Below are 27714 nucleotides of genomic sequence, written 5' to 3' on the forward strand. Positions count from 1 at the left end.
AGGAACTGCAGCTCCAGGGCTTCAGGGCACAATAAGGAGGACAACACCATTCAGGTCCAGCACCTACCTCCAGGAGACAGCAAGTCTTCTGAGGTTGTGATGCTGATGTAAGCAGTCAAGAAAGGCAGCAAAGGGAAGGTGTGATTTCAGTTCGAACCACTAAGCATCTGAATTTAAACATGTAGAAAAAGAACAAACACTGAGAAACTAACATTAAAACAAACCTGATTTAAGCCAGGATTTTTTTTTTTTCTGATTTTTTAAGAACCATTTATAATCCAGAGAAAGATATAACACCATTCCTGACTTGGCATTTTTGGTACAGAAACAGAGAAAACAGAAAGTGTTCTGAGGTCCAAGACAAGCAAAGTGTTAAGCCTGTTGGCCATGCCTCTGCTGTCACTTCAGGGTAGTCCCACTTTCTGACTATCCCATCAACAAAGCAGTTGCACGGTAGCAGCTGTAAATGCCAGAGTGGAGAAGGAGAGCGAAGCAGAACGAAGGGTAATGAAGCACAGAGGTGCCTTGAACCCTTTACTGATAGAGATTACCTAGAGAGACTGCCAAGAGATCATATTTATCCCTTGGTAAGGCAATGCCTTTACTGCAAGTTGCACACAACCTGAAGTGAGGCTCAGGGTGCACAAACAGGGCTTCAGTGCTGCAAATAAGTCTGTTCATCTAGAAAGTCCTTTATTGTTGCTAGTCCCCAGAGAACCCAAGAAGTTCTTTCATCTTTTTTCCCCCTCAGGGTCTCTATGCAAAATACAGGACCATCTTTCTTCTCCAAAGAGTGACGATCTTTCACAGCTCCCCACTGATATCACACTGTCCTAACCCAAACTTTGAGGAATGAAGCTCCTGGTTTGTATTTCTCAGATACGATAACCCAAAATTTATTAATCTCTTATCTTCTTGAAAACCCTCAGATCTGCCTGGACGGACAAAAAAATCCTATCAAGCTTGGTGGGTAAATACAGTCCTAGAGGAAAAGGTCTGTGACGGGTGAGTTTCAGCTGCTGAAGGACAGAGGTTATGGGGAAAAGATCCCAGCCCCCAGGCAGGGGCTGCTTTCTGCCTGTCCTGGCTGCTGCCTTGGTGCCCAGCTGGAGCCTGCAGCACCCAATGCTGGTCACAGCTGGGCCAGCAAGCCACAGAGGACAGCTGGCTCTTCAAAACAATGCACCTCACTTTGCCAAACACATAAAATGTCACTGCTAAACTCCACAGATGAACAAAATACACACAGAGTGCTGATTAACAGCAAATTAGCAAAGTAAATGACAAAGAGATTATACTCAATCTGCTTCTGTGCATGTGTGTGCAGCAGCAAATGAGCACAAAGGTGCCCATTTAATGACACCAACATATACAAGTGGACTAACAAAGACTGCACATAAACCCACTCATACACAGCAGTTTGCCTGTTTGGATATACCTCATTTTGCAGGCCGTTTATCAATACCCTTAAAATAACTTCACTTACCAGCATACAATTCTCATCAATAAATATGGACTTAATTGTCTTTTTCTAAGTGTAAAATGTGGCCCAGGGACCATAATCCCTCTGATAAGATACCCCACCAAGAATACCATGTAGACACATATTAATGTATTTTCACTATTTTTACATGCATATAGGCATACTTAATATGCATACAGAAGCTTATACTAAAAAGAGTTCTCTAGCTATTTTCCACTGTAACTACTTGTTACACTTTATTGCACACAAAAATGGTTTTGGAACTTTCAAAATAAATATTGTCCCCACCATATTCCTCTCAGAGAATAGCAGCTGAATCCATGCATGTATCGTGGCCAGAAGGCAGGGATGAGTCCACAAGCAGGTGGTTTGGCTGCCAGAGGTCTGATTTGAGCAAGGGGGTCCATCAGGCAGAAGTGCATTTTCAGCCACTTGTGTGCCCTGGGACCAGCTCTCCAGACACGGAAGCCGTGGGTCCAAGCACTTTCTGCCCTGTGCAGTTCTCAAACATCAGACCCCAAGAAGAACTGATGGAAGGAATAGTTTGGGTTTACACACACCTGGAAGACTGAAGGAGTTGAATGCTATGGTATTGAGTACATAGAGACCCACTGGAATGGAAATATTTAAGCAGCAAATGAGGGGAAAACTTGCTGGCAGCAATGAAGAGGATCTCGGTCATTTGGCAAAGTGACGTACGTGGCACCCTTAGCAACTGGCAGATGAGTCAGGCAGAGGAAGGGAATAAGAAGAGTCTGGGATGAGATGAGAAGTACAGCACAGTTTTGAGGTTGTGACAGATCCAGGGATAATCTTGACCTGGCTCCCTGACACTGTCAGTGCCTGAAAAGGAATCAGACTGCAGTGGGAGCTCAAAGCGGCAGCCCTAGGGAAACTACTAGGAGACCTGAACTTATCCCTGGATAAATCTATTCAATTTCTGAAGATTGCACACAACCTGGAGCTCAGACTCTGATGCTGCAGACAGGACTGTCTGTCTCTAAAATCCTGCAGCAGGAAGCCATGTTGAGCTTAAGACCAGTCAAGCAAGCTGTGCTAAGCTCCAAAGATCAAGATAATATTACTACATAGAGGGGGGAAAAAAGGCATGCGATGGATTGCTTCATTTTTGGCAAACACACGGTGGACAGAAATGATCACCTCAAGCACTGCTAGCTACGGGGAACTGACAATCTGTCCAGAGTCTGCTGCAAAGTACTCTGAAAAGCAAATGAGATTATTAACTTTCAACTGGACACCATTACACAGTTACAAGTCAGTTGCCAGAAACAAGAGTATTAAATGGAAAAAGAAGTTCCAAGCTCTGAAAATTTGTCAGGGAGTCAGGGTTTATTGTGAAGTTTGTCCTGTACTAGGAGAAAGGAAACTTGAAGCTGATGATTGAACCACCACCAGTATTAATGAAGAAGAGAATATCTGTACCAGTGCTCAGGAAAACGGTACCTTACCTTTACGGGATAAAGGATGGGAATACTTGCTCATTGCTGCAGCATGGAAGAAAAATTCCAACTGTTTAAATATATAAACCCTGAGGACCTGATTACAACAATACAAAATTACACCTTACAAAGCTTTACCTTCCAAATATTTTCCTTTTAGAATGAACACATCATTTGGTTAAAATATAAGGAAGCACCAAAAAAAAGGAAAAAGCCGGAGCAAACACAAACCGAGATGAGTTTCATAACATGGGAACTGTATTAAATAATGAAGCAGCAACTGATAATGGATGTTAGGCTAAAGTGTGTTTAGGACAGATCTAAATTTAGAGCAGATCTACAATATAACAGATTTCTGGTAAAAAAGGTGTTATAATGTCAAGAAGGGGGTGTGGCTGTGGTGTTGAAAGCTGGTATCAGAGCAGTTGGCTTTTTATGGATATATAAGAGACAGATAAATCTTCATAGAAACTCAGCGATTTTTGGTTCTAGGTCCTACCTCCACTTTCTGCAATGCAAACCTACATCTGCTGGGTACACCAGGGACTTCAGACAGCAGTCATCCCACCAGTTTGCCACTCAGAGGAGTGTGCACTGGGAGGTAATAGCCACCCTCAGTTTCAGGGCAGGAAGATGTCAAGAGAGGATGAGGACAGAACTCCTGCTCCCTCAAAAGGCCTCTGGCAACAACCAAAGCAGATTAAACAAGTGCCTTGAGAGTGCTATAATAAACAGATAAGGATGTTTCAGCTGCAAGCCCAGGCAGCCACCTGAAGCAACTTGCAAATTATGTGAACACCAATAGTAAAACCAGGTGCAATCTTGGGAGCTCGTGTTGTATCGCAGCAGTTGGCAAAGCTGGGTTTAGCTGGGAAAAGATGGACATGTTGTGGGGACCACCACGCTCAGGAGCCTACCTACCCATCCTTCAAAGCCCCAAGACAACAAATTTGTTTACACTTTACCTTCATATTGTGCAATGTTTTCTTCATTGTAAGAAAAGACAGGAGATAGGGCCAGGAGGGAGAAAAGAGCCAGCTAATACATGCTGCCTACTTGGAGAGAACACTGACAGACTGCCTTGCCAAACCCCTTATGCAAAACCATCTGCAGTGTGATGGAAACATTGCCTGACAGAGCTCAGGAGGCTCACAGGGAGCAAACTGCTGGTATCAGCACAATGCAGATAAATGAAGGAAAAGTCCACTGGAAGTGCTGCTTAAACAGAGGAACAATAACACAAGTTTCTTTGGTAGCTGGTGGTCAGGCTTTCACTGGGAAGTCAGCTACGCTATGGGTGGCTCATGACAATGAAATACCCCAAATACTACTGTAATCTTTCTCTTTTCCCTTTTAGACAGAACTAGATGTATAGAAAAATAACAGAAACCCATCTGAATAAGAACACAGCCACTGCACATTGGATTATTTCCATATGAACCCTCAGTTTCAAACAAATGATGACCATTGTGTGACACGAACAAGAGTAAAAAATACTGAGTAATGGTCTCTGAAATGTAATTATTTTAAACAACCTACTTAAACTGTAGCTAACACACTAAATCCACATGTCCACAGTTAAGAAAGTGGAAGCATGAAGAAGGAACACTTGTGCTGCTTGTCATGGCCCTGAATGCACTAGAGGCTGATGGCACAGCCACATGCTCAGCGCCTTCCTCCTTGCTTTCCTGTTTTGAACTCTGCTGTGATCCAAACTCAGCTCAGGAACTTCCTGCAAATGCCTGATCTAAGTTTAAAAAAAGTCAAACTTCTTGTCTGAAACAGTTTCTCCACCTTAAGTCTTCAGCACATGGCACAGTTGCAGAGGATGACATTTATAGCCTGGAGAAGCTTTTCTGGCAGAGCTGTGCATCAGGAAAAGAGTCCTGTTGTGTCATAGTAGAAAACCGATGTCTTTTTCTGAGGGTTTTCTTTAACCTTCACTTACAGGTTCAGAGCAGCACTGTTATTTCTAAGTTAAAAGCAGGCCATGCTATTTTATTAAAATCCTCTTCTCTCTTTTCAGCATTCTCAGTTTACTGGAAATAACTGAACAATCACTTGCCTTCTTCAGCTGAGTGATATTAAAGTTCAAGTCAATTCTAGGCCAAGTTTTGAAGCACAGTAACTATAAGCACAGAAAGGAAAATTCCCAGGAACCACCATTATTTTCATCCTGAAAATCAGGGTGGAAATCACATAAGATTCTGCAAATTTCTTATTTGGTTTTAAAACAAACTGGACTGAGAGTTAAAGCGCAATACTTGTACTCACCCTGATCTCAAGGACTGAAGTTCAGCCCTATATAGCTCAGCTGAAAACCAAAGAAGCAGATTAGGGGTTTTTTTAATCACAGGGAAATTCTTGCATTCCTAAAAAAAAAAAAAAAAAGGAAAAGGAAAGAAGAAAAAAAGAAAAATTATCATAGATACTTTCAATTTACTTACCCAGTCAAGCACAGGAGAGGTCATTTATCAGCAGTGCAAATTAAAAACTGAAGCCACCTCTGCTCTTTGAATTAAGGCACTTGCTGTCTGTCAAAGCAAAGTCTACAAACTAAACAAAAATCATGCATAACTGTAGTGAAAATTTTAACCCTTATGCACTGAATCAAAATGTGGTGCCAATAGCAGGCTGGTTTTACATGGGCAGCTGCAAATATTTCAGTGACAGCTAGAAAGATGTTTGATATAAGCCTGAAAGATTTGCTTTCTCATTCTTTGTATTCCTCAGCTTTCTGGAAAGGCCCAAAAGCGGACTACTTTGGGCAGGTATAATTCCATGCTTCCCCCTGCATTTTAAGCCAGCTATGACAAAGTTTGACAGGACTGCTGGTTATTACTGCTAACCCTACAAGTTCCTAAAATTTCAGATCACACAATTTACAGCACTATTAGGCCCAGGAAAAAGGTTTTCATTTTTTTCATATGATTTAACAGCTGCCTGTGGCCTTGCACAGTTGTACTCATAGTAACCGATGCTCCTGGCTTTAAGAAGAAATAAAGAGGGTGCCAAAAAGTGGTCCAATATAAACACTTCAAATCTGTTTAAAACAATTGTTTAATGGTTTTCTCTAAGACTTAATCCCTTGCTGCTACACAAAAGTAGTGCCCAGAAGTTTTTTCAAAGGTTTTCATTACACAGAGGAAAAAAAAAAGACTTCACATCTTGGGAGAAACTCAAAATTCAGCTCAAAAGAGAGGAGGTTGCTATCAAAAGAGACGTAGCTTTGGCTGGTCAGTGTTCTCTGATTTTAAGTCAGCTTTTCATAGGTACATCTAAACAAAAACCTTGCTTAAGGCTGACAGCCTCTGTCCAGATCCCTGGTACCCTTCATAGCACAAAACCAAATAAGCACCTCTTGGGGTTTTTTTGGTTTTTACACCTTTAAAACACTGTCAAAAAACAATGTGGAATTTATATGCCATGTGGAACCAATCCTGGCACCAACCAATTTTGTCTTTGCCATGGCTTTAAGCTGTCACTTTGAAAAGGGTTGTGCCTTACAGGTAAGGTGCAACAAAATCCATTCACACCAAGAGCAGCCAAGTGATCCGAGGCAACGTGTGTCACTTGAGGGAGGTGGCAAGGACCTGAGTGGCCAGTGGCAGCCACAGCAGCCCACGCTTTAGCTTTGCCTGCCACAGTGATTCAGTCAGAAAGGAAGTGAGGCCATGAGTATGGATTGTCCCTCTTAGCAGGGCTCTGACTCTAGATACAAAATACTTTTGCAACAGGAAAGGAAAGCAGAGAGGAAATAAAGCCAGTGAGATACACTCTGTGTAGGGAAAGTTCTGAAATTTGATGCAGCCTTTTGTACCCGGTTTGAGTTCAGAAAGGGAAGGGTGGATGGTTGCTCTGATTTGGTGAGGGAAAAGCCACATGAAGTGACTGTAACAGTGGAAATTGCATGAGGCACAACTGCAAGAATAATTACAACCCAGGAAAGCACAGAGCAACCCAAGAGCAGCAAGACACCATACCTGCCTGCCTTCTGCTCTGCTCCAGTGTTACACCTCGGATGTAACCATGGAGTTACATTTTTGACCTTCAAGACAAGGGGGAAGGGGAAAAACAAAGTGAAAATACACTGTGCAGTGTTAGCAAAAGGAGAATAGACCCCCCAAAAAGGCAAAAGTGAGCTCATTTAGCTGTCATCATCAAAATACCTTGCCAATTCTTTGCAAATTTGTGTGTTATGCATTCTTCCTTAAGGGCAAAGATTTCAAAATACTCAGCCAACTCAACACTAAAAGTGTTGGTTTGTTTGTTGGGTTTTTTCTTTAAAAAATTGCTTTAGGTATTATTTTTTCCCCTGTGAACTAGATACTCATGCTGACAGTTGCAGAATCCTGACTAGCAGGGCTTTCCACACAATTCACCAGAGACATTTAAGTCTAAACACATTATCTTAAGTCTCTCTGCTCCCCCATACCTGCACCCTCCCTTTTCATGAAAAGGGAATCTGACAACATCCTGTGAATGCTAAGCAAACCTTCCTTTTCTTTAAAAATAACCCTGTTCTACTCATGCACAGGAAAAGGTACATGAAGATGAGTACAATCTTTTCAATGGGAAGAGAAGGATGGCTTTTGTGGCCTATTCCTTTTGTGAACGAAAATTGAACAGGGCATGGAGCAACTGCACTGTTGTTCTTCGGAGATAGTCCCTGTCACCAAAAGGCCAGTCCTGGAGATGGTGCTGATTTGACCCTTAGAAATACACTGCCCCAGCCTCAGCATGCCCACCTCTTTCAGGATATCCAGAAATCCCTCCTGTGAAGCAGACACAAGTGATGCCATGCGAGTGACAAGGAGTCAGGATGAGAATATCTTCAGAGGGAGTCTTTTCAGTTCACAGTGTTTCACGTTCATTTCCAGTTGTCATCACATTTTAATAGACCTCTTATCTTGTCTCTTAATAACCTGTCTCTGTGCCTACCACAAAACTGGGGAGTCCAAGTCTCTGGGCTGTGCTCTGCAGCCCAAAGCAAAAGCTCCTTGTGCATCTGCTGTAGAACATGCAGAGCTGGCCTTTGTCACTGAGCTGGTAGTTGTGCGTAGAGGTGACAGGCATTAGTAACCTGCCTGTAAGAAGCACGTGAGCTTGAGCCCAGTCACTTGTTTCTGAGAAAGGATTGTAAAATAATGGTTTAGGTTTGGCTCAAACTTGTGAAGACATGTCTTTTTCCACTAGTTATCAGATACACTTTTTGGCTCTCCTAACTTTAAGAAAAATAATTTGTTTTTTCCTAGGACTCAGCTATATGTATGTATTGTAAGTTACTTAAACCAACAGAATGACTCCTGGGAAAGCACAGCTTGCCCCTGTGCTGACCCAAAACATTTCTCATTTGCAGAGACAGCAAAAACTGGCTAAGAAAATACAGCAACTTGGACTTTATAAGAGAAAATTCCTGATTTCAGTAAGTAGAGAAGTATTAGACATCAATCTTTCAGGAAACCAGAGAAGCAATTGTTCATTGAGGTTTTTTTACTATTCCCATAACTGCCAAAACCTAAACCATAGTATTGCAACTAGCAGGGCTGACGCTTTCTTGTGTCAGGTTTTTTTTTTTTTTCCATTTTTATGTACCAGCAAGGAACAAATCTGTTCCAAGTCACATTTACCCCATTACCTTTTAATCTGAACACTATCAGGTACAATACGAGCTTCTACTTATTCTCTCCTTGATTATATACAGTGCATTAAATCTATTTTAGCTAGTTAACATTCCTAGTCCAGGCACGTCCGAAAAAAATTGAGCTGAACTTTACAGTCATCAAGCTGCATCCACAGGATGCAGGAACAATCACTTCATTAGCCTTTTGCAACAGTTTAGCTTTCAATAAGCTTCATGCTCTGAATAATCAAGACAGTCAGAAGTCGAAGCTCACTTCATCAGTTTTAAAAAAAAAAAATCAAACAAAAGTTTGCATACAGTGAGATTGTCTCTAACTCGGCTTCTCCAAGCTACAGTTTTCGTCTTGGTTGTACATATACCCAACTCTTTATTTCTAATATCCATGATGGGAAAAGTAACTCTTCCTCTCCTCATATTTGGGGTACAGTTGTGCGTAGCACCATCTAAATTCCTTCTTAGCCACAAATTGTAAGGATTCTCATGGAATGGGAAGGGAGAGAGGAAAATGAGCACAGACCCATTAATTCCATTTGTGGGTTTTAAAGTGCTCTATTTTCAAAAGAAAGATGTATGGAACCACCTATAGGGCTAACGTGAAGTGCTCAACACATCGATAGCTGCTTGTCAGGGGTCGCATCTCACAAACACCTCACTGGCATGTCAGCCCTATGTTCTCCCATCACCTTCTTGAGAAGGGGCAAGTAATGCCTGAAGAGGCCACCTAAACACAGAGACTAGAAAATAAGAAGGGAATAAAGGTAGGTATTTATTTGAAAGAGCTTCTGGGGAGCCAGAGGCTACTGCTAAGATGGACCCCAAGATGGATGACCGGTCACAAGTTCTTCACCCTTTTATAGGTTTGGTTCATTTGCATATCAGGGTTAATTCTCCAATTAAAGCTTCAGTTAATGATGTAGTTTCCCCACACTTGCCCCCCCTTTTAGAGGCTTTGTTTTATACTTTTGGCCTAGGACGGTCTGGGTGTCCTTGGAGAGCAGGCCCGGAGAGGCTTTGTTATGTCTACCCAGCATGAGAGAGCAGAAGTTAACAGGCTACAAGAAACTTCAGAGTTACACACTGAGCAGTACAGGATTTGAAAAACATGAAAGTTAAAACCTAAGGTGTCACAGGAAGAACACAGTATAACCCACCCCAGTGATAACAGAACTGCAGCGAAGAACTCTGCCAAGGAAGAGGACGCTGAGGTGGCTGTTCCCTAGCTTTGACAGCTAATACTACAGACAGCATTAGGTGTACTTGTCTAAAGAACATCACACCATTAACTAAAGCAACACTGTCTATGGTAATACCTTGAAGCACAGGTTTTGTGGTGCAGGGTTTAATGAAAATAAGCAGGTACCTTTATGGAGCAATTAGAGTGGATGGAGCTCAGATATCTGACTACAGAAAGAAATTTATGATGAACTACCACACTGCACATCTCAAAAAAAGCTCAGGTAAAGGTTGGTGCAGGGCAGGGAGGTTGTTATCTCTAAGTGCTATTATCTTCTTTGTGCGTCTGGTAACATTTGTCCTTCTTACAGATGTCTTCAGAGAAGTTCCGTCAGGGGATGCATAGGACTCATGTAACTTCCTTATGGAGCTATAGTATCATGGAATGTGAACACAGCAAAGTGTGACAATATACAAAAAAACCCAAAACCCACAAAACAAAACCAAAACTCCTGACATTAATGATGTCTGCAAAACAGGACAAACCACAGCCTTCTCCAGTTCCTGCTGCTCTAACCAGCAATATTAAGGACTGTAAGAGCAACCCACTAAAAATCATAAATATCTATAGGCAGTACAATTGTTTCTGCTGCTGAGAGAGTATCTTGCAGGGCAGAAGAGATGTTTGGTCCCAAGAGTTGTCTCCCATCCATGCCTGAGATAAAGCACAGGAGAACTCTTTGGCACAGTGCTCCACAGTTCTCCAACATGAGGTCTGGGAGAAGGAACAACAGCACTGAACAGCTTTGGGAGAGCAATAAAAGCATTCCCACTATCACCAGAGTCCCCATCAAACCACATTATTACCACATTTCCATCACTACTATGACTCTAGTTCTGTCATCTCTTTGAAAAATGAAGGAACCTTGTACATCAGCCTTTCCAGTCCGACAGCCAGAATCACATCTAACGGATGTCTTTTTAAATTTCCCATGCATCACTGACAGGATGAGAACCATTATTGTGTCTTGCTGATGTCCAAGTCAAACACACAATTAATGGGCAGACTCAAATAGCCCCATGTCTGGAAGAAAGTCCATTACACATTCCTCTGATATTTCCCACACAAGATACAGTGACTTGAACCAGAATATTCAGAGTACGTAGCAAATGAGTCAGAAGCAAATCTGAGGCTCAGAGCACCAAGACAGCAGTGGTCAACTGCTCCTACACCAAAACACAAGGGCCTGCTGTGTTGTGGATATTACACCAGCTGGTTATGTTGTGCCATCAGCTGCACCATGCCAAAGGCATTGCCTGTTTACTGTCCAGAGTAATCTGACCTGTCCATGATGTCCATGTTGCACAGTGGTGGCACTATGCTGGCCAGAGGCAGAGAGGTGCTCTCAGGCTTCCAACACCAACTGCAGAGCAGACCAGGTGTGCTGAACTGCAGTGAACAGGGAGCTCTAAAATGCCAGCACCTGAGCATCATTGAAGAGTCATCTCCAGTTACTGGCCTGACAAAGGCAAAAAATCCTTTCTATGCTGACCATGTGCTGAGGGGTGGGGATGGATTTTTGGGAACCCGAAGAAAACAATTTCTTTTTAAAGATGTCAGTGGTGATTTAAGATCACTCCAGATTTATTTGTCACAAATCTGACTTCAGGAACCAATAGAGTTAATGGATTATACTTAAATGGTTTCTGAAGCTTGCATAAGGCTGGAAGATCATTGATCCAATTGGACTGAAGTGTCCAGGAACAAAGTATATCTTAGGAGACTGATCTCTGCACATTCAGGAAACCCAGCCCTGGCAAGCCCATAGCCAGAAAAAACCCAGAACTTATGGATCTGGTTTCTACAAAAGCCATGACTCAGAAGAAGATATAATTTCCTCCAAGTCACATTCCAGCACTGTGGCATAGGGTTGAAATGCATTTTTCAAGGCAAAAGTACAAGGCAGAAAAGTGGAAATGGCACGATTCCTCGTGGCAACCCAGAGCCATGGAAAGGAAGGAGAACAATGAAGCGTCTCCTCACACCAGGGACCTGACTGAGCAGGGTTGAGGTGGCACTGGCCAGTTTCTGTACCAAACAAGACAGGCAGGGCTAATCATGCCTACACCATTTAACAAAGTTGTACAACAGCCTCTTGAGTATAGATTGGGTGCACATGCTCCTGCTGCCGGGTTCAACTTCAGTCCTAATTGAAGCAGTTTAATGTGCTTTGTCTGAACTACTTCACGTAAATACGCACATATGCACAATCTGTAATTGAATAATTCTCTGTTTTCATTCAGTAATTCACATTCAAGATCACAAAAAAACAGGCCAGATCAGAATAATGATTGGCTTTGACTACAAAGGGTAATTCTGAGAGCTACTTCATTCAAGCATGCCCTAAGTATGGGTAATACAGTTGGTTCCTGTGGTTTTCAGCATCTGGGAATGTGAGAGAGGATTTTGGGGTTTGAGATTTGTTTCCAGTTCATCCACTATCTAAGTACAGCCACATTTAAATGGAATTATGTGTGCAACTTGATCTCACTGCCTCAAGCACACATTTCTTTCATTATTTCACACAGGGAGAGGTTCTTTACTGTGGGTAATGGAAATGATACTTTCCACTCCCAGCACTTCCCTGACTCTAAAGAGTACAGGAGAAAGCACAAGCAAAGGGTCATTGGCATTCAACAAGCCATCGCTTACCCTATTACAGAGATCATCTATAGTGACAGCTGTTATATCCTGAGATCCTGGAATACTTACCACCAGAACTGGTCATTTGAGCTGTGTCTATCTAACTGGCATGGACTGAAAATGCTAGTTTGCTAATCTGGGTAGCTACCTGAAAACATTTTCAGACCAAAATGATCCATTAGAGACTCAGATACCCTGATGAATCAATTCATGAACATCAAAACCAGGAGAGAAAACAGCAGCTAGAAAATTCTTCCTGTTTTCACTGAACTTAAAACAAGTTTTTGCTCTGAAACAACCCAGATCTCCTCATCGCACAGCCAAGGCAACTACAAAACTTACTCTCAAGTTCTTTGGTCTGAATATTTCCAATGCTGAAGTCACCACAGCAATAAAAGCTGGGCTTCTTTCCCACTTCTTGTGGACTGGACATGGACCCAACAGTTTTCCTTGGACCATTTCACAGGATAGGTGCCTCTCTTTGCCAACATTAACTTTGTAGGAAAGGCATATTTCTAGAATTTACAGGAAGTAGTGGTGAAGTCTCTTGAAACAGTGGTTTAACCTCTGTTCTATTAGCAGTTCACTCTCAGTGTATGAACTACACATGGCCAACTGCTAATAGTCCCAGAAGCAGGAAGATGACAGTATCTGCGAAGTAAAGATTTATGATTAACTTTGAAAGGCACAGTGAAAGGCACAGAAAAGTTGCAGGAAAGGAAATTCTGATTAGGTACTGGCAGGGAAGTAGGGGATTCTTCACCATGAGAGGGGTCAAACAGGTTGGCCAGAAGGTTGTATCCTTCAAGACAATGAGAAGCTGACTGGGAGAGGTCCTGAGCAGTTTGATCTAACTTTGAGGTCAGCCCTGCTTTAGCAAAGGTTTGGACCAGATGACCTGCAGAGGTCTGTTCCAACACAAGAGAAAAGCAAAAGTGGGAATGTCTGAAACGTGTGACTGAACCAGTATCATTAAGTACTGAGAAAAAGTCCCAAGTTATTTAAGACAGCAAATTAACCAACCCTAGGTGACTAAACAGCATACATGGAAAGAAAGCAAAAATCTATAAATTTGACTTTATGCAAAATGGAACAAAGAATTACTTCTGTAGTCTTGTATAATAAGCTAAATGTTCCGAAGACTAAAATGCCACTGAGGATCACTTCCTGAAAACATTTACTTAATGCAATATTGGAATGCCTAAAAAATAAAGCACAAATAATGCACATTTCTAAGGCAATATATATGTTCTCATCATTATCCTAAACACCACAATCTAATTCTTGAAAATAAATAAAAAATAAAAAAAAAAGAAGACACAGAGAAAGGTGATGAAAATGAGACAGGACTTCACAAGAGGTGATCCCAAAAGGCTTTTCTGAAGAATACGAAGATGAACGACATCGAAGTTATGAGAACTCCTAATGATATCCATCCAGTGAAAGAAAGAAAGATGCATTTAAAATTGAAGGAAGTACTATGTGTCTTACTATTTACTCCAGGGGTGAGGAAACCAGTCATGATTGTTTCAGAGGCAGGTTGCTACCTATGCCCCAAACCAGTGCTATGACAATTACTCGGTTTGTTGTCAGAAGTAGCAGTTTGCTTTCTTCTCACAATGCAATTCTGCTATGGAGCAGTATCACCAAGCCTGGCAAGGTAAGGATCACCTGACACTGCATGAAATGCAAGCAGAATGCTACAAAAAAACCCTCTAAGATTCATTAAGAAAGTGAACAATGTTGTGAATTAGTTTTCTTCTCAATGCCATAATTTCTAGCCTTTAGATAACCTATTAGTTATGTGCCAGTTTTGTTTTCTGCATTAGAAACTTACTATTTCTATTACTATAGAAAAGTACTAATTTATTGTTCAAAGTACCATACACTGTGCTCACCACCTTTACATATCACAACTATGCTTAGCTGAACAATTCTCAATCATCAGTGGTCAGAGTAAGATGCAAACCTGAGAACTATTTGCTTTAAAATGACTGTAAGAAATGCTATAATAGACCTGAGAGCAAACAGCACTGGGACACTCTGCAAGTTTCAAACTTTGCACATTCCTGTCTTGTCCTAAATCTCTACTGTTTAAAATTTCATTCAAATCAGATACAAGGCTCCTAAAGCCATCAAAATTTATTCTGCAGCACTTATGTTTTCCCACATTTCTTCATTTGAAAGCTTGAAGGAACAGTTAACGTAGTGAAGGAAAGATCTGAGTTACTATTTCTTAGCTAATCTTGTGAAGCACATTTGCATCTCCTCACTTACCTTGAAGGGGAAATATAGCAGAATAAATCTGCCAGGGTTTTGCTCATCTCTCTGAATGTGCTACATTACTTGAACAAAGACAAGAAAGAATTAAAAAGGATTATCTTAATTTTGTTTCTAACTTGTAACACAGATTCTCTCTTTTGCTTACAGTACATACCTCAGATGAGGACCATTGCTGTGATAAAATGAAAAGTGACTGCTAAGCCCCTTTGAATGGAACTACCATAAAAATAAAGCTACTAAAATACAACTTAATTTAATACTGATAAAACAAACTGACAGATTGAGACAACAGTCACATGTACACACAGATAACTTCTGCAACTTTCAGTATCTGAACAGACTGAAGAAGACCTAATCAGACCTGGCACAATGTAGTTATCTAAAGTTTGTACCATAATGTATAATTTACTTCAACTTAGTTAAAAGGCACTGGTGTTTCTCAATAAATGTCATTGCACACGCAAATGAAAAGAGATGGAAAATGGAACACAGCCTTTAGAACATGCATAGGAAATTTATGCTAAATACATTGAGCACAGGACAGACAAAGGACAACAAGAGAACTTACCAATTCTCTTCAAAATATAGGTACTGATTTTTTTTCACTACCCTGCATGTATTTGCTATCAAGGTCAAATAAGACAGCAGTGGTCTTTCCCCACCCCCCCCTCCTATGTCTGAACAGCAATAAATGCTGAGGAACTGGAGTGGGATTTCTACTGGAAACTATTCATATGTCTCATAACACGGGTGTAACAGTAAGGAAAGGCAATGCTTTGGTTTTTTTGAAACAGGTTAAATAAAAATTCCTACAGAGATTCTTAAAATTCTATCTGAAGACTTCAGCACAAGAAGACAGACTAGATAGAAAGGAATTAAGTATGCCTGCAACTGATACAGCCAACTAATATTCCTACTCGAAGCTGGTATATAGAAACACTCTGCCTGTAAATGGAGGACCACTGCTGGGTGACACAACTGAGCAGGGTCCTAAGGACCACTTGCAGCAGGGAGCTCTGGTGACACAAGCTTCTGTGTCAAGAGAAGCTCTAAGATAACTCTGTGTGGGAAGCTGTTCCGTGGCCATGTTTGAAAAGTGCTTAATACGACAGTATTTGAAATGCACGTTGGTGCAGGGAATTTTTGCAGAAGCCCTGTGTTGTCCACCAGCACAGCACAGCTGCTGGGTACGTGCCACAGAGACATGGACAGGCTAAGCACAGCCCACTGCCTGCAAAACCAGCACCAGTTACCCACCATGGGACTGGCTGAGCTGAGGGGTTTGGAGCCAAACACCTCGGGGCTGCAGCCGCTCTTGGGTCTGCTGCTTCCCCTCCCCATACTCAGCAGGCAGGAACTGGTAACATATAGGCTGGAAATCTGATTGCTCCTTCAGCTTGCTGACAACTTGATACATGCAGTTTAAGTTGTGCAATTATTTGTACTGCAGTTTTATGTGACCGATATATAAAAGGACTTGTTGAAATAAGAAGGGTAAAATCACAGTAACTTTGAGGCCTGCCTATGAGTTTATCTTGCAAGCCATGGCACTTCAGTTTTGTTAACAGGATATCACAGCAGGAATCATAAGTGTTGAAAATACAAAGTGAAAATGTGTTTTGTGTGTTCAGTGATGTGCTGTGTGCATATGAAATCTGAAAGAAATTAAGAAATTTTGAAAACTTACAGGACTTTTGCACTGCATTTCTGATGCTCCTGCTTCTCACTCCATGAAAGCTTACCCAACTCTGATTTAGAGCCTCTTTGCTGGAAATGTTTTTAAAAGGATGTTTTGTGTTTGGGAAATTGTTTCTGAAGTAAAAGATACCACATTTTTAGGCACCACCACACACACATGCCCTAAAAATGGCTAGTCTGCTAAGATTAAAAAAAAAAAAAAAAATTACACTGTCACCCACCTTATCCACTTCACTGACCATAAGAAAGGAATAAGTCTTCTCACATTCCTCACATAACCATTAAGATGGACTTTTTCCCTTTTTTCTTTTTTAAGTCATCTTGGCACTTTTCAATATATTTCTGTTAAACTGCTTTCATAAATCCACTTCAATCTCATACAATTTGCAGGACTATCCAAACAAAGGGGTCACTATAAGACAGTTAGATATTTGGATGTTTTATCTGATATTAACCCCACACTGTCTCAGCCCATGTATTTTTAAAGTAGCGATGTAATAGTACAATTTGTTAACCATTCCCCTGCTTTCTGCATGAAAACTCTTGTATACTGCCACAGAAATAATGGAGATAACACTGACTACAACAACCTGGGATAGTAAATCTAAAAAGGCCTTAACAGCCAAATATAATTCCACACAACTTTTGCATGAGTCTAGGTTTAATTTGCTTGACAGGACAGTTGGCCAAACAACGACATTTATCATAAAAATATCCTCTCCATTAAGCAAATCTCATTTTTCTTTCCAAAAGAAAATTCAATGAATACTCTGAGTGTTCAGTGGCTCATTTTCAAGATCAGCCCATACAGATTTTTTTTAACAAAACAAAGCAATTCAGTTAAAAAATGCAGACCAATGTAATGACATAATCATATTGCTTTTGGCTATGTTAACTTTAAAAACCATGCCAATTTCGCTATTTTTCTTTAGGTTTTATTAGAAAAAAGCAGCAGATCAACATTACAATTCAGAGTCTAATCTAAATATGCACTTGACAATGAAGCACATCTGAATATGAAGTGAAAAAGGATTCCAGAAAACCTTCAGTTTTGCCAATCTTCTGCTACCCAAATCATGTATCTTTTCTTCTGGCTTTCTGATGACTGAAATCAAACAAGGAACAAAAGATTTATTGCTACGAAAACAAAATTGTAGTAGAGTAGTACAAGTCTTGGGCGCTAAAGCATACTCAAGTTAACCTAATTTCAAAGTGTACTTAAATCTTTTGTTTGGCCATGAAAGTCCATAAGCTGACTGACCCAAGTATAAATTGAAATGGCAGGCCTGGGAAAAAAAAAAAAGTTAGACAGCATGTTAACCTCCAGTTTTCAGACAGTAATAAAAAGATACAATTCCAACAGCCAAGAAATTAAAATTTAAAAAAAGTTGATCTGACATTCAAGAGCTCAGTTTATTCTTATGCTCATTTTGTTTGCGCCCAAAATAGTTTTAGACTCGCCAGGAAAAACAGAAAGTATTTATGGACTATCACACAATTGAAAAAGAGAAACAATTGCCTTTTGACTTGGTTATTTTCCCCCACTGAGGTATAAAATCTACATATAAATTTGATACTTCACTATAACAAATTGTACTTTTCATAGTTCTGATTTAGTTTCATTAAACCCTGTTTACTTTTTGTTCTTAAACCACAGAATTCTTATGTCATGATACTGAATCTGGTTTCCAGCTCTCTCTTTCATTTATTTGTGGATCTATATTTAGCAGTCTGGTTACCACTGCTAACCAGGAAAAAAAGAATTCTTGAAACTTTCTTCATTACAACAGCACTTTCAGCATAGGTTACTGACGTGCAAGCAAACTAAAACGATATGTAGCTCTTCAGAGAGACTATTTCATTGATTATGTTTCCACTGTCCAAAGGTTCTCTAAGTTATTTGCTGGAAGAAACTCTTTCAATCTTGTAAACATCAGTGGGCACAGTTTCACTGCTATGTGTGGTAGTTTCACATCCTTATACAGGAAGGCTGGTTCACAGATACTGAGAAGCTGCAGGAGTTCTAACAGCTGAGGAACTGTGGATTCTGCTGAGCAGAAGTTTCTTCTGTTGCTACTTAACAGTGTAGCCAAAGTATCAGCCGAGGTAGCCCAGTCAATCTTTGCTTTTCTTTAGAACCCCTCAGAATATTTCTGGAAGGGTGACGTTGCGGAGCAGCCACTGCTGGGAGCGGCTGCCGGTGCAGTCTCTGATGCTGGGTACCTGGCTGTCCTCTTCAGTGGCTTTGTCCAGGCACTGGTTACTGTTCACATGCAACAGGGTTAATTTCTTGAAGACAAAATAAAAAGAAATTAGCTTTATAAAAATCACCAGGCATAAGGCAACCAAAAAATTCCTAGTTGGCATCAAAACTTTTTCTGTAAGTAAGAACTAGACAAGACCCTGTGGTTACAGACTCCAGATCCCAATCCTAAAAAACACTTAAATATGCTATTTGACATTGTAGATACTAAAAGCAGTGCTTTATGAAAAACAAAACAGTCTGAACTTGTAAATGATGTTCTTTATCAAGCAACATCCACCATTCTTTAAATAGGACTATACAGCTAGGGATCTTTGAAGAGTTAGAAATTACAGGTTGGTAAGACATACAACTTCAATTATTAGTTATAATAGTAGCTTTTATCAGATCAGAATGAGTATGTTTTCAAAAGTACATTTTTTTCCTCAGCTGGGGACACAATACTGACTTTACACTATGTTCTTTTAGCACTTCTTCGGCTCTTTTCCAAAAGTATGTTCTTTTATAAAAAGTATGTGCAATTTCACGTAAGTATACATCTTTTCCAATACCTACTAATCTCATTTATACAATCTTTGGTAAACCATTCCATCTACACCTCAGCACTACCCTCATGGAGAAGAGCTCTTCAGAAGCTGCATTTCCTGCCACTGTACTATGGATACTCCTCAGTGCACCAACTTGCCTATGGTACCACAGGCATTACCATCAGTGTTTCCTCTCTCATTCAACAGCTCAGCCTGGACACTGGAATGACTGGAAAGTCGTGGCCTTATGTGCACAAGCAGCAAAGCATAATTTAAAAAAAAAATCAAATTCAAAAGCCTGAGCACATCAATCCCCGGCACTCAGAGAGGTGCTGAAGAATGAAGGAAGGAGTCGAACAGAGGCAGAAAGAAAAAAAAACTACAGAAAAAAAAAAAATCACTCAACTATGTAGGCAGGAGTTCTTTTAAGTACCTTATAATTTATTTTTGAGCTTTATTTGCCATCTTTCAGTAATGTTCTGAAGATTATGCCTGGATTTTCTGCTACAGAATATAGCAAAAAACCACATATAACCAAATTTATGGCTAAAGATCAACAAAGGGGAAGTCTGTGGCAATCACTGCAAGACAGACTATTGCGATTAGGTGCCTAAAGATGCATTTTTCTTAGCACTGATAAGGTAGAAACCTAATGAAAACCACTTGCCCTTTGGTAAATCACTGTAGGTGGTAATATTATTCATGTTATTGCTTAAGTCAGGTAAACTAACTACATTAAAACCAAGAACAAATAGTTCCCAAGACCAATTTAATCCTGCAAGCCTTCAGCTTTCTTCAGTGTCCTATAAACAGTTGCCAGCAATGTGCAGAAATCCTAGTAGAGATCCATTGTCTTCCACATTAATGACATTCTAATCAGAAAATCATACTTATATATTTGCTCTTAGTCTAAAAGGCTGCAGGCTTTGTTAACACCTCAGCTACTGAAGTCTATAACAAGTATATTTAGTCAGAAACAACCCCCACCTTGCTTTTTAATTAGTGAAATTACTTTTTAGTAGCTAAATATCTAAAAGTTCTTTTTAAAAACAGTCGTTGCAAATATACTGGCAAGATTCTTCATCCACAAATTGTCTCACAACTGTCTTTTGTAATAAGTGATTTTAAATTAATAAGCTTGAGAACTACTTTTTTTTAACTACCCATGAAGTCAGAGTTCTTGACTGCATTACTCAATCACAAAATCATTTTTAGAGCTTGCAAATCAAATTAATGATGAATTGATCCATGGACAATGATTTCTAGATCTGGCAGATCAGCATATGAACCTCAAAGTAAATTTGAACATTATGTACAAGAAAGACCCTGACTTAAATAAAGGTGTTTTAAGCACCTATACCTCAGACATACCATGATTAGAAATGTACAATCATTTTTATTAGTTTGGAAAGCTCATTTTTTAATTAGACAAGCATTTCCTTGTAACTTTGTGCAAGAGAAGACACCAAGTGCTGAATTTGTCAAACATCATTGTCGCAGCGGGGATTACTGCAACAAGTATATTTCAAACCAGGAGTCCCGTGGAAACGAAGTATATAAGGACAGATTCGTGGTAGATGTTTCAGAGGTGTTTATTTCTCCAGCTGCATGGCCGGGGCTCTGCTCAGGAGCCCCGCAGTCACGGGACCCGAGGGTCCTTGGCGTTATCAGGGAACCCAAACCAACCAATGGGGAATGAGGCTGGCCAGGGGCAGGGAAACCCCGTGCCTCCCCCCCCAGGGCCCCTCTCCCAGGGCTCCATGGCAGGGGAGGGACCCCAACACATCATTACTCTTATCTTTTATTGGTCCAGTAGACACCTGGAACACTTCCCCATTTTTGATCTAACTCTAACACAACACTACGCTCTCTGACTATATTTCTCCAGAGGGTCCAAAAGCACATTCAAAATGTTCTTCCAAAAGCTCCCCCAAAACTCACCAGGTAATTAAATCAACACAGATGTCCACTGTGTGACTACATAGTGAATTAATAACAGAGGGAACATGATCCTGACTTTTGTTTCCTGTTTTGTCTGTCCAGCAGTGGTCCCACACTGGAATAATGTTGCTCTGTAGGCTCATGTAAAAGCCCAAGTTGTCTCATTTTACAGTCAAAAGTCATTAGAAGACTTACCACTGGATCATATTCCCAAAGCTGATTTCCTTTTAGATGGTGGCACTTGAGCATTGTTACTGGGCCGTTAAGTTTGGATACATCTAAACACAAATCATCTGTTCGAATTTCTTTGTTGGCAGTATATGAGAAAACCTAGACAGAAAAAGAATGAGAGGAACTGAAAAACAACTGTTTCAACCAAAAGATTCCTGGAGTGAGGGGAAAGGGAAACATTTGTGCATTACTTCACTTATCCCCACTAATTTTTTCTTTTGTTTTCTGTTCCCTTCACAATAGTGAGGCATAGAAACAATTTTTTTTTATTCGAACAAATATAAACACTGTCTCAAGCTCTTCAGTCAAAACAGACTTCTTTTGAATTGAAGATTGCTTGCTGTGAAGGAACAGGAGAATCCCCAAACACAGGTAATCTCTGTTTATATGAAAACAATTCATCAAGAATCATTAAGAAAGTAGAACAAAAAAATAGATGAAAAATATATCCCACACTGACACCCAGAAAAACACATATTAACAAAAGTTTTTCAGGCATGGGCATGTTTGTTTGTTTGGTTTTTTTAAAGTAACAATGCCAGTCAGGAGTTCAAACCAGAATGCATTTCCAGAGAACCTACAGGAGGTGAAGTCTAGCTCACAACAGTATTGTCCTCCCATGATTTTGTTTTTGACTTTAAAGTTGATCTAAAATGTACTGCAATCAGGCCTCAAAAACATACAAGTACAAACCACCACCAAATCTTCTCATGCATTTCCTCTTACAGGCATTTCCTTTAATGAGGGTTTCCTAAGTATATTTTGAAGATAACTACTGAAAACACCCAAGAATTTCCCCAATGAGCAGTAGTGTCCCAAATAATTCAATACATTAAGAAAATTCCTTTTTAAAAATTGTCACCTGATTGCCACCCATTCCATGGCAGTTAAAGATTCCAACTTTCTCATTTTCTTTTCTTGCCATGTTATCCAGACATTGATTTGTCTCCACATTTCTTATCTAGGAGGGAAAAAGAGCACATCACCAAAGGTTGATATTTTTATCTCCATACACCAGAGGTTATGTGAAATAAATGACCCACATCAGCAATGAGGCATCACTGTCCAAGACTCAAACTCCCAAGCAAATGTTCAAGCTACCAGGTTACAGAACCATGATTGTTTCTGTGCTTTCTTTGGGGGATCCTTCCACCTTGGGAGCACTTTTTGCTCAAAGACTCAGTTACAACAGAATGGACACAATGGAGTCTCCAGCCCAAAACCTTCAAAAGTATTAATCCCTGTATCACTGTACAGTAAGCAGGCAGGAATATCAGGTCTCCTGATAGTCATGCAGAAGCACAAATGCCTGCTCCATTTTGCTAAAAGTGTTTCTTTTTAAACCAAACAGTACAAAATCACTCGACAGCAAACCTGATATTTAGTTCAACATGACTTATAGAGGAGAGGGTGCCTACCTATTTAGGACAGCATCATCTGCACTATTTCTACAGTCACAGCAAGGCTTAGAGGTCACTAGAATTTTCTGGTCACTGATGAGGGTTCTGGGGTAAAGTTCAGAACAGCTTTTAGGCAAAGACCTTGCTTGACCTAGTACAGCTTTCAAGCAAAACTTCACTCATACTGTATGCAGAGAACATTATACAGAAAGTTATCCACAGCTACATTTCTGAAGGAATATTTCCAAAGCCATTTATATGACATTTTGTACTGTAGTAGGAAAAAGGAAAATATTCAAATTACAGTACTGTATACCAAAGTTCAGTGTCTGCCCCACTAAGAAGCCAGATTTGTCATTTTACCTGTGACAGAAACACGGGTGCAAGATACTTGAACTTTGCTGGAACTTGCTTGCACTACTCAGTTCAAAACACAACTTACTGCACAACGTACTTTACATAGGGAAGATGAGTATGAAAGATAAAATCTTACCTCTCCCAGAGAAAAGTAATGGCGTGGGATTTGGGAATCAGGATAAACATTCTCCAAGTACCAGGAGAAAGGCCTGCACTGGAGCTTGCGCCTTAGCCCAAGTCGTGAAGATATGTCCCCATAATCAACTTTAGTAACTCCTGTAGGAACAAAGGAAGTTGTTTTCGATGGCTGCCAATAAATATCATTTAATTCCACTTCATAAGAAAACACATCAGTATAATTTACTACTTCCATTAAAGGCTTTCTCTCTAAAAAGTCACCTCTATACAAAGGGGTTTTTGTTTAATAGAGCATTATGCTGTTTATACTCAGAGAGAACATGTCTGAACCTGTGACTTCTTTTTCCACAACAGATAGAATCACTACATCTGGGCTGTGCATGACAATTTCTTACCTGTGGTTTGTGGAACAATTTGAATGTAGTTGCTTACTAAGTTAACAGAGGAGAAAGGCTGAAACCTTTTTAGTTACTAATGCCATTCTATCCCCAGTGGTAACTGGAGTGCGTATCTATGCAGCATAACACAGCAGTCTCCTTCTGTGGAGCAAGGAGAATTCCAATTTAATTTATTTCTGTAAGCCAGGTACCACCTGCTGGACTCTTCCTCATCTATCTAGCTGCACAAAGAAGCAGGAAGAAAGCAGCCTTCATACAGAGCACTAAACCTTAAATAATTCAGCATTTGTTCAAGATAACCGCAGCGTTTGCAGGAAGTATGTTCACCATTATGACTGCTATCATTTTCTGGTGGTATTTTGCTTGCCTTTTTATTCCTTTGCTCCTCATTTATCAAAGTGCTCCTTTATCCTGCATCTTTCTACTCCTTTATGGTTGCTTTAATTCCTTCTGAAAATTAATTTGTGCAAGTCCCATCTGCAGATGGGCTGAGGATGGTGCGCAAGAACAGTAGGTATTTTTGTTTCGCCTGAATTCAGCACTATTGTATCCAATACAATATTCCAATAATAACAATTAATAAGAGTAGGATAATTTCTAGTTTTCAAGCATCATGTCTTTTTTCTGTTTCCCACACCACACTCCATATCACACAGGTCAAATGCAGTACAGTACCAAAAATCCCAAACAAGAACAAAAACTAGTTGTGACAATTTAAATTCCCCTAAGAGACTACTAATATGGCTCAATTGGCCAGCACACAGACCTCCAGATGCACACATCTTTCAGAAATCTCTCCACTTGGAGGACTGCAAGTAACCTCTAAAATTCTTGAGCTGGGAAAGAGTTTGAGACATTTCTAAGCTGGCATACTGTGTATTAAATCGACTTGCCAGCAGATGGTGTCTTTCTACTCAATTGAGACAGATAATTGGATCAAACTTTAGCTAACTGTCTGTAAATGTCAATGAAAAACACAATTTCAATATTCCAGAAAGAAAAAAATGTTAGCCAGGTTTTTAGGCTTTTTTTTTTTTTTTTAATTAAAGACTTCATTTTAATAAATATATTGGAAAACTATACTGGTAAGGGAATGAAAGCAAAGGAAAGCTTGTTTTTATAGAATCCCAAAAAATTTCAATCTGGGCTTTCAAGTCACAGAAGAAATCCCAAAATCAAAAAACACAAGACAAATTAAAGAAAAAAGAACAAAAAAATCAGCCACAGAATGCTGCTCTATCTTCATGAGAGCAAATATTTGCTCTACAAGAAAAGCAACACTCTTTCAAAAGCTAATGTAAGAACAGAAAGTTTCCAACCACAGCTAAGTACTTGATTCTTCGTTTTTCAGTGATGCAAAAGCAGCTGATGGATGAAGCAGTTTTCATGCCACTCTCACAACAACTATACAACACTCAAAACTTACTCAGGTTGCTACACCAACCTCCAGAAAACAACACTGTTAAGGCTTTGTCACATTACTGAATGGCAATAAGAATTAAAGTCACAGCCATAAATAATTAACTGTAAAGTGAGACTTCACAGCATACAAGCAAGCTGTTTCTTAAGGTAGTTTTAAATGTCACCACAAAAAAGTGCCAGCTCATTTTTCTCTGTTACAAGGTATTCCATTAAACCATTTTTATTCAGAAAGGTTTTTAAAAAATCCTCTCTGAAGTCAGGTCTGCACCAAACCATACACAAAGACTACAGTTAGCATCAGGTCAGCAGATGGAATGAAGAGCAGAACAGGTAGAATTGCCTTGAGGGTGTCCTCCACTAAGGCTGAACTATTCTGTTTCCAAGATTTCTGGTACATTACCAATACTACTCTAAACCAGCTTGAGTATTTCTATCCCGTGCAGTGCCAGTTATTTATGAGGAATTTCTTTTGGGGGGAAAAAAAGACTTGAAGAAAACAAGGGAAACTGCAGCAAAGTATAAAGCCTACCAAAAATTAAGTACAGGTTTAAATCATTATTTCCTCCACAGACCAGTAAAATTTATATGTATATCTACAACAGTGACATATGACCTTCTAGGAGTTTTGGACATTTTGTCAAAGGCTCAGCTAAAAAACAAAACAAAAACCAAACTGCAAAACATGACTTAGCTCAGATTTCCTCCCAGGAGAGAATTATGCCAGATTCTAAAGGTATGCACACCGTGAGGAAGACAGCCATGTCCACTTGATGTTTTCTCAAATCTTTGGTTCATTTAAAAAAAAAAAAAAAAAGAAAAAAATCATATAATCACAGAATGGTTTGGGTTGTAGGGGACTTAAGGATCATCTCATTCCAACCCCTCTGCCACGGGCAGGGACACGCTCCTCTACGCCAGGCTGCTCAAAGATGCATCTAACCTGATCTTGAATACTTTCAGGGATGGGGCATCCACATCACACAAATCAGAAATAGTATTTAAGAAACCTTGCTACTGTTGTCTTTATTTGACCATAACAATATATTTTTCCTCAACCTCCCTGCCCCCAACCCTAATCACATTTAAAAGTTTGGGCCTCCCTGATGATTCTATTTGTCACGCAGCTTGCTGTTTGCTGTGGGACAATCACATGCTTTTTTTCACACACATGCTTAAAGACAAACAAAATATAAATATTGGTAATGCAAAAAAAATCAACACCAAGTCATCCAGCACCAGCACCAGTTCTTTTGTGCAAATATAAGACTGCACTTGCTTGTACCATCACTATTCTTGAAGTTTGGTACACAGAACCAAATCACTCTGATTATTAAATATAATGGTCTTTATTTATACCTTTACAAAAACATAAATGTAATGATGTCTATCAGTAGAATACTCCTTTAAGTTTAATATTCTTTGGCACCTTATATTTAAGCTTCCCATCAGTCTTGTTGCAACAGTTGTGACATCCTCAAAATTTCAAGAGCCAAAAGTTTCCTTGCCCAAGTTTAATAGTGTGTGGCAATATACTTATGCTAAACTCCCTTGAAAAAAAATAGCATGTTTTTATCATCATGAATATAAATTGCTCAGTCATTTTCAAAAGCAGAGTATGAAAACTGTTTCATCTAAATCTAGTCTTCTGATAAAAATAACTTGTTTTTATTTAGTATTATGAAACTCTATCAGCAATAATAATTTAAAACCAATTTGAATAGCTACATTCTTTGCATTCCCAATTAATGCTAGTAGGGAATAGTAGTTGAATACAAAACCACAGGGAAACACTCAGTATGTATTTTGAACACAGGCTTAGCTACACCACAAGATGTGGACTCAGTCCCTCCTCTGTCCTCCCTATCAACCATAAATAATGTTTTCCATTTCCAGTCTGTACATACTGCACCTTGACTTACCATACCTGGCTAGAGAACAGTGCATGCAGCAATTAGATATGAGGCCTACAGATCCAGTTTTCAGGATAACACACCCCTGTCACTGTCTAGGTGACTCCTGCTCAGGTAATTCCACAGTGCTGTCTTTTCAGGCTTTCTGCCTGCCCACTTAGTCCCAGGGCAACACATTTTCTGGGTATATCCCAGAATATACCCTTTGGGGCATACATTTGGTCACCAATGAAATTAATTTCCGTATAAGTTATATAAGGCTGTACCCAAGCTCACTGGAGCTGCTTTTGGGGATGTCTTCAGCTCACCAGCCTAATGCCTTGCAGCTGCTGCTGCCAAAGGGGCAACTTCCCTTGCTGAGCTTCACATTCCTGCTGTACCTCCTGTGCTGCTACAGGTTCTAACTTAACCCCAGGGGACCCAGCCCACAGGAGAAATAATCCTGAGAAATCCAGCAAGTCATAGAAGCAGCTGATGCAGATGAAGGATCAGTAAGTGAGGGGAGGTGAAACCCTATTACCTGCCATACCAGCACACCTGCCATGAAAAGCAAGGCACTCCCCTCACAGCAAGCTGTGAGACTGGCATCACCACCTTGTGAAGCCTCCTCACCTTGGACAATACAGTCTTAATATTTCAGCCTGGAGAAAGTGATGAAAGACCAGCACTGGAAATAAAGAAG

General features: G+C 40.0%; 1 protein-coding gene across 2 annotated transcripts in view; it reads right to left on the reverse strand.

The window, feature by feature from the left end:
• Window positions 1-17367: 17367 nt before the first annotated feature.
• GALNT1 (polypeptide N-acetylgalactosaminyltransferase 1) overlaps window positions 17368-27714 on the reverse strand; it is an 87191-nt gene continuing 76844 nt past the window's right edge. For both annotated transcript variants that reach the window (XM_048313045.1, XM_048313037.1), the window contains exons 10-13: window positions 23301-23440; window positions 22270-22368; window positions 21372-21506; window positions 17368-18734 (exon numbers count right to left, since the gene is read on the reverse strand). In XM_048313045.1, the coding sequence (XP_048169002.1) occupies window positions 18588-18734; window positions 21372-21506; window positions 22270-22368; window positions 23301-23440 (521 nt within the window). In that variant the 3' untranslated portion in view covers window positions 17368-18587. The remainder of the gene's footprint in view (window positions 18735-21371; window positions 21507-22269; window positions 22369-23300; window positions 23441-27714) is intronic.

The sequence above is a fragment of the Corvus hawaiiensis genome, chromosome 1, assembly GCF_020740725.1.
Source record: "Corvus hawaiiensis isolate bCorHaw1 chromosome 1, bCorHaw1.pri.cur, whole genome shotgun sequence".
In the NCBI taxonomy this organism is placed as follows: domain Eukaryota; kingdom Metazoa; phylum Chordata; class Aves; order Passeriformes; family Corvidae; genus Corvus; species Corvus hawaiiensis.